Below are 16,260 nucleotides of genomic sequence, written 5' to 3'. Positions count from 1 at the left end.
ATCCACCCTAAGCCCCATCTGGGCACACAAGTTCCCAATTCACATCTGGGTTTGCCTGTCCTTGAGTCACACTTGGACACCTCTAGGTGTACCCAAAACTGCCAATACTCTGAATTTCAAGCTTCTCTTGAGCCCTTATGTTCTGCACAGTCTTTGTGTCTCTTTCCATGTTTGCCACAGAGGGATATCTTGCATTAGCAGAAAAAGCAGAAGCTAATGGTGATGAGGGAAATAAATAAAAAGCTTGTTTCTGCTGTTTGGTCAGACAGCTTACCGGTCACCACAGGGTACGTCTGGGGTCCTGACACATTTGTCCCCAGGTCTGGGTTAGCAGAGCTGGATAGACTTGATTTGACTTCATCGAGACCAGGGGTCAGAGCTGGGAGGGAGTACTCATTACCCTGGGGAAGAGAGGAGAAAGACAGCTCGCTATTGATGGGACTGGAGAAAGGGAAGGGTGTACAGATGGGGGGGAGGAAGAGGAGAGATGCAAACCCCTGCACAGATGGAAAGAGGAGGAGGAGGAGAAGGAAACAGAGAAGATAAAGTGACAAAAGGGTTGTGGGGGGATTTCCTAGGGTAAACTATCACACCCACCTGCATGATGCCTTGAAGGGGAAGAGAGGTGAGGGATCTGTCCTGTTATCTGTGGTGTGGCTGAGCCTTCATTTAGTGCTGTGGGGATGGCTATCTGTGCCAGCCCAGGGGAAAAGAAAGGTGAAATCCACATCCCCTCCTCTTGGCTGAGTGGAGGTGGGAGGTGTTTGCCCTGGTGACAAGGACAGCTGGAGCACAGGACTGCAATGACATGACTAGGACAGGCGGGCTATAGGAGGCAGCCAGTGTTGGCCCACTGTCGCCAGGGTTTCTGTGTTGTCTGTCTCCCCTCCACTGTTACCTCTGTCCTAGCTTTTTAAAAACAAAGAAGCCTCATCCCCTGCCTCTGTCACTCTGTGCATTGGGGTATGAAATTGGGGAGGGGGGAGCCACATGGCTAACAGAAGGGTGGGAGGGGGAGAGCCATTGAATCTGAAAGGGTGTCCTGTCCGAAAGGCTCTGGTAATTGCCTTTTTATTGTGGCAGCCTCCAGACCAGACGCAGGAGCTGGAGAAATCGGGAAGGCTACAAAACAGCAGGAAAAGTTGCTCTGATTAATATTATGTTAAATTAAAACTGATTTTCTGCTCTTTCTTCTCTGTTTTTTTCCATGCACTTCCCCAACCCCCTCCTCACATCTCCCCCTCCTCCAGTGGGCTCCCCACATGCTGCCCCCTCCCCGCCCCTGTCCCTGCTTGGCTAGGACTGCCTAGTCATTTCCAATTCCTTCTTGTATTGATCTTCCTGTAGAAATCAGTTTTGTAATTAGCTGCAAATTAGGCCTTCTACTGGGGGTGAGCCTGCCCCCTGATTTATCACCAGAGTAATTCGCTGTGATCGGAGAGAAATTAAAATGAACTCAATTAGGCTTCGGATTTGCTTTATGGGCCCTGCTCAGAGTTTCAGGGGGAAAAATGACTGTGCTGGTGCTTAATAGTCTAATGAAAGTAAATAAAGGTTATTCATTGTAATAAACCCAGGGACTCTGGGATGAAGGGAGTCCATAGCCAGCCTCTCCTTCTTTTCCTTTGTTGGTTTATGGCTTGGGGCGGTTTAAAAAGACTTTTGATTTTCATTTTATTAAGACAAACAGCTTTTGGGATAAAAGGCTGGGAGAGCGGGGGAGTAAAGAAAAGGTGGGCAGAGCTGCAGAAGTATGGAAAACTAGGTTGGAGATGGGAGTCAGGTCTCAGCTTTGGGCCATGAAGGAAAATGACCCATTAAAACCCAACTCTGTGGCTTGTTGGTCACCTATGTGATCTAAGAGTGCAGGAGTTTCTGCGCAGTGTTGTGTGCCACTGAACATGCATGGTGGTGTGACCATGTTCATGGCAAGAACATGGATGCATAACTGCAGGTGTGTGTGCAGAGGGCAAAGCAGACAGGGATTTAGGAAAGCACAGTGTGTGTGTATATAGCAGGTTCACAAGAGGAGGTAGAGCTCATGTATACACCAGCATCAACACAGTGATATATAGTTACACCTGGAAAGTGCTGTAAAATGTATATGTGGTGTATGTGCAATAGTAGGTCAGTGTCAGAATGTGGGATGGAGAAGGGGAGAAGGATTTTGGTGAAGGAATGTTCCTGCCATCATCCTATCAGTGCCTGTGGGTTCCCATTACCAGGCCAGGCCCTCACCTGCTCAGATTTGATGTGCTCTGATGTTTGAAAGACGTCAGGATAAGAAGGACGCTCAAAAACTCGATCTAAAGCTTCCAGCTGCTGCTGGGTGAAAGTGTCGCCACGAAGGTGCTTCCGCAAACTGTCCACGCTGCTCTGGGAATCTCCATTGGGAACTGAGCCCTCGGATACATCTGCAGGGCACAGACAGAGAAAACAGGGAGTTAGCCCACCCTGGCTTGGACTGGCAAGGGATGCAGGACAAGGACAGAGTGGGGAAGAGTGGGACCCTCTGCCTCCACCGAGGTAGCTCTGTCACTCCCAAGGGAAGGAGAGGCTGCAGGAACCCAAGGGAGCCCCCTCATCTCTGCTGGAGTGGCTAGTCTGCTCCTGTGTGCTCTGTGGGACTCTCCTGCCCAGGATGAGTGAGGCTGTGGAGAATGGTACTTGGCTCAGAGATGAGTTTCGGTTCCGCTGATTTTCAGTGTTAAAAATTGCCAGATCTCTACTGCTGAGCATAAAATGGGAGCAAAGCACAGCAATTTGCATTGCTAGAAGACTACTGGAGAGGCAGTTCATAGAGTAACCAGAGTGCTGAGGATGGACTGTACTGGAGAGGAGTGAGGAAGCCTGCAATGGAAAAAAGGCTCTCTTACACCTTTAAGGGGAGTCAGTGTCTGTTGTAGCTCGCCAAACCTGTAAGCAGCTATCAGTGTTATAATTTCCTTCTCATCTGATCATACCCCAAATGAGTCTTTCATTCCCCTCTGATAAAAAGAACAATCTTGTTTCTGAGTCCATGTTTCACCAGAGACAAATCTCTCCCTGTGGGGCAACTGTCCCATCTAACATATGTTGGTTTCTGTCCCATTCGCCTACATGTAGCTTGTGATTTATCTTAACCTGTAACTGTGCTAAAACTCCCTCCAAAATGAGAAGAATCTATGCAGCCCCCCCTTCTTATCCTCCCTCCAAAATGAGAAGAATCTATGCAGCCCCCCCTTCTTATCCAAACTGAATAACTGTATTACAAAACCTAGTCCTGCTCCATGGGAATCAGCCTTCCTTTTACTGGGAAAACAGCCATTTTGGTAGAAGATTTCCCAGAACTGCATCTCTGCCCCTACAACAGTCCTCTGACATAGTTCAATCTCACTGCAGTGCCTCCTGCCACATCCCAGGGTGCTTCTATTTCTGTTGTGCCATCCAACATCTCTTACAGCCTACTCCTCCCATCCGAGGTGAGTCCATTGTAAATGCTCTGCTCCATCCAAAGCGAATCTTTGTCTGTGATAAACCATCTGATCACCTACCTAGTTTTGGTTTTTTCCCCCTTGTTATCCCCCAGCTCAAATGAGGTGCATTTATGTCGGTTATAACCACTTTTTATCTCAAGTGAGTGAGTCTCCTGCTATTAGCATCTGTCACATCCAAGGTGAGTCTGTCTGTTATAACCTCTTGTCCCAGCTGAAGTGAATCTTCCTCTGTCATAATCCCTCATCTCATCTGAGGCAAGTCTGCTCATTATAATCTTCTCCAACTGTGCTGAGTATCTTTCTGCTGTCACATCACAGCCTAACTTTGGTGAGCCTGGTTATAATCCCTTGCCTCATCCATGCTGATATACCTCCATACCCTCCATACTGAATCTCTACCTGCTGTACTTCATCAGACACAGGCCTGCCTGCCTTATCACTCTGTCTAATCTAAGGTCAGGTTGTCCCTCTTTTGCTGTGATCATCTTCCTGCTTTTTCACTCTTATTCCTCATACTTAAGCCTTTCTTGGTGGCCTCCAGTCTGTGAATCTCAGAAACTTGCTGTCTGTCAAGAAATTGGTCAAGGGTTCTGTATAGACATTTTGCCTCCTCCATCCAATCATGAGATGCTCATGGACACATGATACTCCCAGGACCCTGGAGTGGCATTCACTGTGCAGTGAACACCCAGAACAATGCAACTCTGCTGCTTCCTCTTTTAGCTCATGAGTGACGCCAAGATGGGTATTTTCCTGGCACTGTTAATACCCAGCTGGTGGCCCAGAGTTATGACTAAGCCTGCTGCCTTCTGGCTATGAGATATATCCGTTTATAGGTGATTATACGATATGATATAATCAATAGTACATTATATACAGTAGCGTAGTACAGTACTACTTGCAAGACCATAGAAAATATTACATATTGATTTGTCCCTGCCAGCAGCCTTCCCTCGAGCAGCCCCTTCTCTCTCTCTTTTTCACCCCAAGCCAGAGCAGGCCTATTTACTGGCACTGATCCCTGGCATTTTCTCCTCTCCACAGGCTTATTTGCACAAGGGGAAGTTCTCAGGTTCCTGAAATCTGGAGTTCATGACAGATTCGACTAAGAGAAAACAAAGCAAAGATCAGGCTTGCTGGACTGCACACTGTGGGTCAGGGCAGTTTTCATGTTTTATGTGGGCTGGGCTGTTATTGCAGGGGGTGGGTTTCAGGAGGACGTGAGGAGCTCTGGTCCTTCCTGCAGGAAGCTGGCACAGAATTCTTGGGTTTCTCCAATATGTTTCTCTATTAATGCTTGACTCAACCTGTCTGTAGCCTGTGAAGCTGTTTGCCTTTGAGGATTTTTCCACCTATCAGTCAGTGTGCATAACTGTGCACACCATGATGCTAATACTCATGGATATTTTTGCAGTAGATAATTATTGTGGTATTCTTTAGATTCTGCATCACTGTACATGCCTGACCAGGTGTTTGTCTGTGGTGGCTGGTTTAGGCTGTATTTGATTTTCAAGGATGACAGCCCTACTCTTTTCTTGGTGCTTGGTGTGAGTGGGTGGGTATACAGTAAAACTTCCACTGATTGTCATTAAAGTGGATTTTATCCTTAGTGAGTTGCCCTGTGTTGTTACACAGATTAGTGCATGTGTGCACATGTATTTGCAATTTCTGTCTGCCTTCAGAGCCCTGTGCACGTGTGTCTCCCGTGTGTGCACAGGCTATGCCTTTGTGCAAAGAAGCTGAAATCACAGCTTTCCCAAGTCGCTGTAAGAGTCTCTTTTCCTTCATTTATTCAGGGGCCCTTCAGATCTTGACAAATCTGTCACTCTAAATTTGCGAGAGATTATGGTGCTCTCTGCCTAGCATGGAGAGAGGTGATATATGATATCTGCTGCCCCTATTGATTGCCTGATCTGGTGGCAGAGGGCTGGCGAAATGAACTTGAAATGAACATCATGCCTCAACTCATTGTGCGTATAATACACTACTTAATCCCACATTTTTGAGTCGCTATGGAATTCAATTGATCAATCATGTCCCCCTGATAGTACTGTTTTAGGGGTTATTGCTGCTCTGTTCACTGACCTTTCTATCTATCTATCTATCTATCTATCTATCTATCTATCTATCTATCTATCTATCTATCTATCTATTTATGTGAGAGTGAGTGTGTGTGTACACACACGTAAGTGTGTATGTGTATTTGGGAAACTCAGGACCAGCTGATGAGAAAGGATCTATACAGTGAGTGAGGAATGAAAGAAAAGGATGAAAAAAGGAGAAGGGCAAAGAATGGGGTTAAAAAAGAAATCAGAATGTTCAAAGGAAGCAAATGGATAGGGAGGGGTAGAAAAGTTGTAAGGAGAAAGGCAGTGCTTGAGGTTAGGTGGAAACTTCTGGGGTGGTGCAGTGGAGGGGACTGTGAGGAGGAGGACAAGAAGGGATTGGGGCTTTCTGCCCTGGCCTGGGCTTTAAAGTCTGCAAATGCAAAGGAACTTTTGGCAGAAACCTACAGGCTACCTTGAGGTGGAGCTGGTCTAAACAGCTTGCAGTATTATTGGCCCTAATAATGGTAGGGCACATGAATTCCAAACTTCACAGAGCAATAATATGAACTGTGTATATAGATTTTACTTACGAAGCAGAGAAGATTTCACAGAAATGGTCCTGAGAGACAGATTTATATGTCTTGTGTTGCTAACATTGAAACATTCACAGATCATTTTATTTTCTTCAAAACCAAAGGACTGTAAATCCCCCATATTTGTTTTGTGGTGTCAAAACCTATAGAAGATGTGTTTTCATTTTTTCCCTGAAACTGCAAGGACCAGATACTTACATATGGCAACTTAGAAGCTGCAATTCTCTTCTAAGCTTATGACTCTGTGAGCTTGACTATCAGGAGAAGCCTCAAATAGTGTATTACACAAAGTATGGAAGCTGACAACCACATGGATATGAGCAAAGGTGGCAGAAGGGAGCAGAGAGAACTTTGGGGAAGAGATGGGGTCCAACAAAGGCCTGTGGGTGCTAGTCAGCTGAGGGCTCATGGGCAAAATTTGACTAGCAGATCCCATGAGGAATGGTACTGTGGTGGGCAATAGTCACTTCTATTGGTGAAGAACAGTGCTAGGAGTAAAAGCTTAAGGGATGGAGATTTGTCAAGAAAGCAGATATTGGAAAGGGTGCTGTTGGAAGGGCAGAAGCAAGGCTTCAGCTGCAGGATGAGTCTGGGGATGCCACCTAGGTACTGCAGTAGCTGTAGCATTAGGAAGCACCTTCACCTTTCCCAGTTTCCTTTTACTGGCAAAACAAACTCTGTGCAACTGTAACACAGGGAGACCTCTCTTTTAAATTGAAAGGATGCTTAACAAACAGCTTTAGAGGTGCACCATGGCCTCAGTCACTGTGTCCCTCACAAAAGAGCACACAGTTGCTGTCAGTGTGATCAGGACTGGCCTTGCACATGTGACAGGAAATATCTTTGCTCTTGAGGGGCTGCCGAGGGAGTGCATACAGCCAATGTTCAGCATAAACCCTCGACACAAGACACAGAGTTGATCCATGGGTGTCACAGAAGGATCCTGACAGATAACAAGAAACTGCTGTGCCAGAAAACATAGGAACAACCTTAACTACAGGGACTATGCCCAATATCTGACACAGGGAATATGCCCATTAAATAAATCCAAAACAAAGAAATGTTTCCAGGTCTGGAAGCCACAAAGACCTCATCATGTACAAGTAGCACAAAGCAGCATAATACAGTTACTTCCCTGGCAACAAGTGACAGGCAGCACTCTTGCTCAGGTGGTACGGGACTATCTCAACAAATAACTTGGAAGTACTGCTGACATAGAGTGACCTTTGTGGCAAAGAAACATGTAGGAAGGTCATGAGAAGCTGTGGAGATGCCACACAACCATGGAGACACTGCTCTCTTTTGGGGCAGGGACTATTACCATCCCCATGACCTGACTGCCTGCAGCCTTGTGGGGTTCTGATCTCAGCTGGGGCTTCACAGATCTACCAATAAAAATCACAGTCATAATAAAAGTGAATGTGACTGGCGTAAGAACTACCAGCCAGGTGATACAGCAGTACCCATCTAATTGTCAGAGTCTCTGAGGGAAGCACATCTGTCTGACAGAGCAGTGCTGAGCCGGCTGCTGCAATGCCATCCCTCTGCACCAGTGAGGCAACCCTGTCCTCTCGCACAGCCTGCCTGAACCATCCCTGCTACGGAGCTTAACCCAGAGCAGCCCTCTCCCACTCTCTGGGCACTTGTGGCTACACATGCTGCCCTTTCTCGAGTCACCCTTTTGTTTTAAGATTGCACTTTCCCTTTATCCGATTTCCCTTCCCTTTTTTCCTCTCTGATGTGTTCCTGTGTCCCCATGCAGCCCAGGCCTGTCAGGCAGCTTTCCTGACCATCCCGAGGGGCCTTTCCCTGCACTGCCAGTTGTTGCAGTTTCAAACTCAATTGTTCTCCTCGGTACTGAGGCAAATGGAGTCATTAATTACCTTCTATCGGCTGGGCCGAGTTCAGAACGCGATCGATAGCCAGTGCTTGTCATTCACAGCAGCCAGCCCTGCACGGGCCCTCATGCTGCATTCAGTGTGGGGCCAGGAGGGAGCCCAGCACTATCACACTGGGGCTTCGAACCCTGGTCTCAAACTCCCACTGGGAATAATGGACCTCCTGCCTCTGTGTCTGAGCTGACCCCCAAGCAAGGGAAAGAGCAAAGACAAAGACCTTGTCTTGAAGGACTGGATCACACATTTCACATGGTCAGGAGTGTCTGGTACTGGTGTTCTGGTCTGTACAAGCTGATCCAGTCCAGCTGTCACAATGTTTCTAGACACCATTTGCATCCTCAATAATTATTAAACTAATAGTGTACTTCCTACAGGAATGATGAGGGAAAGGACTGGCAGCCCCAATCTTGAGATCTTTTCACCTGTGCAACTTTCTTGCCCTACTCAGTGGGGTTTGGAAAAGGAAGGCTATACGTTTTGGTTACATTTCCTTCCAGAAGAATTTTTGCAATCTTTTAGGCAATGTGAAAGAAGATGTCGTCTCTAGATGGGTCAGTTCTGTGTTTCAGCATGCAGCAGCATGGAGTAGGGTTGCAAGGATTTTGACTGCTTTGATTGTGATAACTGAGCTGGTGAGGAGAGAGGTGAACCTCAAATTCAAATGGGAAGGAACACAAGTGACTGCAGAATAGAGACGATGGAGCTTGGAAGGGAGTGGTAAGGTTCAGTAGTGCATAGAGAGGGAATGTTGTCAGGGATCTACATTGTGGTGGTGAAAGAAGATAGAGTACAAGTTCAGGTTATGTACAGTATCCTGCAGAAACAGGGACAGTGGGAGATGAGTACTGGAGGATTAGCACCTCAAGGACGTGCATCACCCTTCGTGAACTCCACAGATGTTTGGATTCCTGTGTCCATTTGCCTCAAGGGGATCCACAAGCCTGAATTTCAGTATGCTAATTGATGGTATTGTGCTGATCCATATGCCTCTGTAATATAAGTGTGTCAACAACACACAGACTTGGGTGTATTTGTTGCTTACATGCTCACACTTGGAGCAGAAGGGCTTAGAAAGAAATGAAGATACTTTATGTTTTGAAATGAGGTTATAGCTCAGATGAGGAATAGGTGAGCAAAGAGGGCTGCTCATGCAGGGAAGTGAGTGTGCCTGACCAAGGAAGGGTGAGCTGTGTGCCTGTGCTTGACAGCTGGGGGCTGCACTGTTTTTAACAGAGTGATTGTGTATGACTAGGTACCTCTGATGTAGCAGGAATGGGCAGTGCAGCTTTAATACAGGGCTTACATGAGCAAAAATGGCAATGCTCAATGAGAATGTAAGTGTAATGAATTGTGTGTGCAAATGTGTAACGAAGTGTGTGTTCAGATCTGTCTTGAATTATCATGGAAGCATGCAAAGTGCATTTAAGGAAGTGAGTGTGTGTATGCATATGAAAATCATATGTATTTACTGCAGTATCTACGTGTATGATTGCAAATTTGGCCAATAGCCTCTGGGAAACTAAATCTGTGCAGATTTAGGGTTGTGTGTTGGATAGCAAAAATCAGCACATCCAGCCTTACTGAAAATGCCAGTAAAAGCCTTTCCATGTGTCAGGATGCAAGCAGCTGCTTCAGATGTATATGTAACACATACTACAGCATGTGTGGATGTGCAGATGAGGTGTGTTGGCCTAGGTAGTCAAAGCTTGTGGCTTCTGTGTGAGCATCACTGCAGCTTCATGAACTTTGAGAATGCTGGAGGTGAGTAGACATATTCTGCTCTAAGTCAGGTAGTTGCAAATCCACAAAAATTCCCTGACCTCAGAGAGGCATTGGAGTTTATACCATTGTAATGAGTGACAGAGCATGGGTCCAGTATCTCTTACTAGCACTATTAGACTTGTCTGCCTCCTGGACCCAGTACACTTGCTTTGTTTGTGTTGGTGGAATAGTGAGCAGCACTCTCACACAGTGGGCCAGATCCTCTGGTCAGTGTAAATCTGTAAGTCTCTTGCATTCAGTGGTTATACTGATTTACACATCCTGCAAGTTATCAGGAGGGTTATCTTGACATTTCTGCCATTGTGGTGTCGGCGGCATTGTATTTAGTGCAGAGCCCTCAGGGAGAGCTGCTATTGGAGGACTCCAGAAACTATGCTTTCCCTCTGCCCGAGAATATGTCCTTAGCATCATTGGCATGACTTAGCTCTCTTCTCTCACCTTCCTAAGCCAGTTTGTTGGGGAGCTACTTCTTGGCAGGATCCCGCTTGGTGAGCACATAAAAAAGGGTGGCATTTGTTAGCTCCAAAGGACAGAAGCAACAGAAAAAATTACATTGCATGCAGCCCTAACTATGCTTGTTTAGAGAAACTGCTTGCATTTATGAAGTCTTTGGTGCGGAAAGCAGGGTTGCAAATGACTGCATCAGAGCGACAGTAAAGGCCATTAATTTCCTGTTATGTTTTCCTGTGTTGGGGGCTTTATTAATTTAATTTTACACTGTTGAACAACAGCGAGCGCTGACACCGCCACACTTGGAGGGTTTTTTTCTCAAGCAGTGCTTTGCCTGACATGCAAATCAACACTGCTATCAGGACTGCTAGTGATGAGGGGGCACAGACCTGGACTGTTCCCATCCAGTTCTTGAGAATCCCTGTGATTCCAGTGGAGAACACTGAGGATACCAGTGCTAGGGCTCAGCAGATCTGAATCAGAACACGGACATCTCTAATCTACAGTCTAGAAAACATGAATTCCTCTTTAACCTGCTGGCTTCCATTGGTTGGTCCCCCACTAACATGCCTCAATACCTCGTTTTCTTCTGTTTCCCTTACTCTAGACTTTCTCTTCATTCCACTTTATTTTCCCCTCATATACACTTCTACCTTAACCTCACAAGTCATAGGAGTCTGTGCCTGCCCCTAAGCCAGCTGCCAGTGAATCATGTTATTGGAAGCTCTTCTGAGTCAGCACTAAACCTGTGCTCAAGCAGAGTGTTTTTAGAGCTGCCATTTCTGACATGCCATAAAACAAAGGCTCCAATCACTCAGAGTCATTAAAATTCCCATGGCATTTTTTGCAAGAGTGCAGACATTAACCTGGCTGTCCTGAACAAAATCCAGCCTGAGTGATTACCCACAGCATATCTTAATTCTCCTGTGGTTTCATTTGGACATGGCACAGCAAAATTTCACAGTTGATGCTCTGTATTGTTCAACATCTGCCATGGTCCACCTGAGAGTCAGCCACATTTCAGTAGTAAATGAGATCTTAAGAATGGGAAGGTTAATAAACAATATATGATATAGGATGAATTACTGCAAAATGCCATGCAATGAAAGGGCTACAAGCTTGTCATAGACAGCAATCTGCTTGAACTGTCACCATGCAAACTCTTTTTTTAATGCTCATTCCTATAATAACTGTAAATCATTAGTAGAGTAATTTATCATCTTTCTGCATGAGCACATGTAAAGGCCATTAGTGGTATATGAAGGAATCTATACTGATATGACCTCTATAAAATGTTTGTTGGAGATATGTCCCAAATTGTAACAGGTAGTCCCCAAACAACAGAGGGCCCAATTGTGGGCAGAAATCAGTTTCACAAATAAGTGAGGGCTGTGCAGAGAAGACCTATAAGTATCTTTGAGGATTAGCTAGTGCGGTATTGTTTTCAATTTGCTGGGATTTAGTAAAGTTGTCTCAAACTCTAGAATAGTTCTGGTCTTCCTGCAAAGTCAACTCTTCTATTCAAGGCCTACGTCTTCTCAGACTAGATGCCAAAAGCCAAAGCAAAAGAACAGCAGCTCCTTTGGGAAACTAGGCATGGAAGTATACCTGTGCTTTTTAACAGCCTTTTCTCAAGCATCTAAGAGAAGAGTATAAGGCACTCAAGACTTGATGGACATGTCATAAGCCATAGTCACCTCATTAAGGTTTAATCAGATGTCTATAAATCTATTCTAATGCAGATCTCCTAGTTTAAAAGCAAAATAGCACCTCTGAGCTCCCCCAAAAAGGCAGGGCCAATGATAAAAAGAAATCCTGACCTTCTGCACATTCGAATGGGAACAGTGATACCCATGACCTAGATCCTGTTCTGGCACTGAGCTCCTGTGTGTTTTTCTGTAGCTGTTGACCTCTGTGGGAGGAGGACTTCGTACCTTGAACGTGTTGGGGTGTAAGCAGTAGGATGCTTGGATCAATGAGGGAAAAGGGAAAGTCTGGATCTAGGCATTATTTTTAGGCCCCTTAACAAAACTCTGACATTTTAAAGGGCCTTAACATAGTAATTAATTGCATTTGACACCTATTCAAAGCACCCTTTATTTTATCTGTTTGATGCATGGAAAAATAATCTTCAAAGAATTATGGATGGAGACAGACAGAAGACACAGTCTGCTGGGTGTCAGTAATTAGCTACAGATACTTAACTGTAACTGCTTCTTTCAGGCCATCTACTGTTAACAGTTGTCCTCCATATGCAAGGTCTAAGAGCTTAGTCTAGCCTCTACAGGCCAATACAAAATGCTGTTTGTTTCAGGTCTTGTTTGGCAGCTACAGAGAGCTGGAGGTAATCCAGTGCTTCATGAAAAGGTCTTAAAATGTTCACAAACTGCATTTTTCTTTAATGCAAAGTCTGATGACAAAATTAAACATACTGGTTTTCCCATCTTTCTCCCTTCCACTCACGTTGCCTCCCTGCCCCTCATTTATCCGGCCAAGATTCTCACGGGCTAATCACTTGGTAAGATCTTGTTGCTTCCCCCGGGATCCAGTGAAACAAGGCTAGAGGATCTGATACTGTCACTTAGAGAAGCAAAGAGCTCCTGCTTTCCTTCCAAACAGCAGCAGCAGCTCCCATTTTGGGAGGAGGGATTTCTCTGGCCCTGACTGAGAACAAGGTGCTTAGTGTTTTCCTTTAGGGCAAGAAGACACTCCTCTATAGGAAAGATTTACATCTATGAACAGCAAGTGATGCTTAAGATTACATTGATGTAGACTTGGGAGTGCAGAGATCGCCAAATTAGGAGGTAGTTGGTGCACTGGGGATTGACTGTTGAGCTCCCTTGGGAGCTGGGATGTGATCAGGAAGAGAAAGAGAGAAAGGGTGAAAGCAGGAGCCATCATCCGCCAACGCCTCTCTAAAGGTTGGGATTCCTGAGGCCGATGCTGTCTAGTGCTGTCAAGGTCAGCAGGTTCAGGTTCACTGAACGGTCAGGATGGTTTGAATTACTGGCACTGCCTGCCGATTCCTCCGTTGATCGTGATCCGTCTTCCAGCACCAGCTGCGGGATGATGCTCCCCAGCCATGCGCTGTGCACGGTGTGGGGCACAGGGAATGTCAGAGAGGCAGATGCTCTTGTTAAGAGGATAAGGTTTTCAGAAGATTTAAGGAGCTGTGCCAATGCTGAAGAAAGGCACATACTCCATGTGCTGAGCATGTGGAGACCAGGTTTCCAGAAACAGCAGATCTGATCCATTTTTATTTTACCTGGATAACTAACCCCTTAAGCAAGCTTGAACCCCTTATGGGATAGTGAAGATTTCTGCCCAATGCTATATAGGTAGAATGTTTAGTGTGCAAGGACTTGCACATTAGTATGTGCAAGTCTTTGTGTAAACCACACTGCTTGGACATTTTCTCCCCAAACACATGTAGCTATGTGACCAAGCTAAAAGGCAGGGGTAGCCAGCATGTTCCTACAAGGCTGTCTGCAGAGAGCACCAGAAGGTGTTCAGAAAGCTGACTGAAAGTGTGTCTCCCAGCAGGCAGCCTTGGAGCTGCTGAAAGGGACTTCTCCAGGTCAGGCAGGGAGAAGCCATGTCTGCAGGGGTGAGAGCTTCCACAGTCAGGCTTCTAATGTCAGAGATGCGTGCCTGGGGTGGCACCAACATGCAGCTGAGTGTGCACACGTGTGTCTGTATACTGTACACTTGCTGTCCAACCATCCATAGCACCAATGATAGTAGAAGGAACCATGTGAGAAAGTCTGTTGTTGCAGGAAAGAGCAACAGAAGAGAATCAGAAGTAGTCTGAGGGCTGTGTGGAAGTCCATTGTTTGCCTTTGACAAGAACATCTCCACAGGCATCATTGACTGGCTTTCAATGGAGTCGTACTACAGAGAAATCTGGCCTTTTCAGTCTGTAAGCTCAAGTGCTTACTCTTTCTTCTTATTCTGAGCTTTGTTGTGTACTCCTGCGAGTCAGGTAGCTCCTGGGTGCAGTCAGCTATGTGTGCTTATTGCTATGTGTACATAGTTTTTGTATTCACATCTCTGCTTCTGCTTGCCGTGAACATTTCTACACCTGTTGAAAAGTCATTGTAGTGCTGAAAATGGGGCTGCAAGGAGCTGTCCATACCTGGTGCCCATATATGAGGCCTCTTGAGCAGCACTCTCCATTCTCACCAAGACATGGAAGAGAACAGGGTTAATGTCATGTAATGTCCTCCCTTAGAAGGGAAGCCTTCATCTCCTCTAAGCTCAGCACAGGTATTCTAAGCAAGTTCTCTGTGTGGCCTGGTCCCCATGCATTAGGAAGTACTTTGTACCTACTATGACCTCTGCTCAACACTTCTCCCCGTTCCCTCTTCCACTGCAAAGCAATGGGCTATGGCAAGAAGGGTCAGAGACAGTGCCCAGTATCATGCTGGTTTACATTAATGAGATACACACAGTGTAATCCAGCAGTGGAATCAGCTCTACAAAAGGAGGTAATAGCAGGCTGCCATGAACAGAGCAGCTCAGGTAATTGGTTTATCTATCTAGAAGCAGTAGTAGCAATCTCTGCACAGACAGAGTAGCAGTAAACTCTCTTCCTTAAGGCTATTTCCTTTGTCTTTTCAATTGCTTGCACATCCATGTGAGATAGAGAGAGAGAGAGGAAGAGAGAAAGCTAGAGAGAGGGAGAAATGTTAATTTGTGAATTAATGGCTTTTCTCTGCGGAATTGTAAATTCAAATGTCACCTCACAGGGTGACACTACGCTGGGCTGCTGAGGAAGCAATGATAAGATCCCCCCCACCCCCATGCCGACATATACCCATACCCCTCCCCTCCCTGAAAGATAGCTATGAAGTGGAACATGCTACTTTTAATTTGCAGTAACACCACAGCAGAGGAATGCAAGACCGACTGCTTTCCAACCCTCCCTTCCACAACAAGCTGGGCCACATCTTTCCCTTTCTACCTCTACCTCCTTCCACCCTCTTCAGCGCCTCCCATTTTAAACTGAGTCCAAGACAACACATTATCTCAACTCCCCCCACCCCAAACTAATCAAAGGATGAGCTAAGGGAGGGCTCTTTAGAATGGATGCCTCTGCAACACTCTCCTCTCCTGCAATAATCAGGTGAATTAATGACCCTGAAGTTAAAGTGAGCGCTGATACTCAGGCGTTGTGCAGCGTAGGGGAGAAAGCCTTCATTGTTTTCGAGCAGGAGGCGGGCAGCAGCAAGGGAGATTCATGGATGGAGATTGAATATGCAATTTTCTTTCACCTTGCCAAGAGCTGCCCCTGGGCTGTGCCTGGCCTAAATTTTTTTTTCCTCTTGCCATCTCTGCCTTATCCGGCCCTCCCACCTCCCTTCCATTCTTTCCAGAAAATTACCTTCAAAATTGATTTCCACTTTTACAAACAAATATAATGGGAACATGAGGGGGAAAAAAATCTTGGGCTGTGATGAATTAGGGCTGTCAGGTGCTTCCAAGTCTCCTTTGTTTTTGTTTTACTGCCCGTTAGATTCTTTGTTTTTCCAGCAACTGGGAATAATGCCCCTGCCCACACAGTCCCTATGGTCCATGGCTACCACAACAGGATATGTCAGTCACCTGATGTGATCACAGTGTTATCCCTGCTCTCCATCACTGTGAGCAAACAGCCACTACTAACAGACTGCCCCAGCCCTTCACACCAGGATGCAACTGATCTTGTGGAGATACTGCATGGTGACCTGGCTCCTACAGCCATGGCGCAGGTCTGTTGATTTGCCTCTGATCTTCTTCACCCTTCTGCTCCTGTTCTCTCTTGCCTTATTCAGCTGATTCAGGTGATGGAGATATCCCAAATCTCTTATCTGTTCTGATAGGTCTGCCTGAGTAATTGGCATGTCACCGTGATCCCGGTTTTGTCTCAGTGCCATGTCACCTTGATTCCATAGCAGTGTTTTCCTTATGTCTCATTGCCATGCCACTTGACCCCCAGACAGTGTCAACCCTATCTCTCGCTGTCATGGCATCC

General features: G+C 46.0%; 1 protein-coding gene across 10 annotated transcripts in view; it reads right to left on the bottom strand.

The window, feature by feature from the left end:
* Positions 1-16,260, bottom strand: part of PAX2 (paired box 2) — a 103,871-nt gene that overhangs the window by 28,765 nt on the left and 58,846 nt on the right. For all 10 annotated transcript variants that reach the window (XM_071563066.1, XM_071563067.1, XM_071563063.1 and 7 more), the window contains 2 exons: positions 2,239-2,414; positions 275-401 (listed from right to left, as the gene is read on the bottom strand). In XM_071563066.1, the coding sequence (XP_071419167.1) occupies positions 275-401; positions 2,239-2,414 (303 nt within the window). The remainder of the gene's footprint in view (positions 1-274; positions 402-2,238; positions 2,415-16,260) is intronic.

Source organism: Pithys albifrons, chromosome 9 (genome assembly GCF_047495875.1).
Source record: "Pithys albifrons albifrons isolate INPA30051 chromosome 9, PitAlb_v1, whole genome shotgun sequence".
NCBI classification, from domain to species: domain Eukaryota; kingdom Metazoa; phylum Chordata; class Aves; order Passeriformes; family Thamnophilidae; genus Pithys; species Pithys albifrons.
This window is presented reverse-complemented; position numbering and strand designations above follow the sequence as displayed.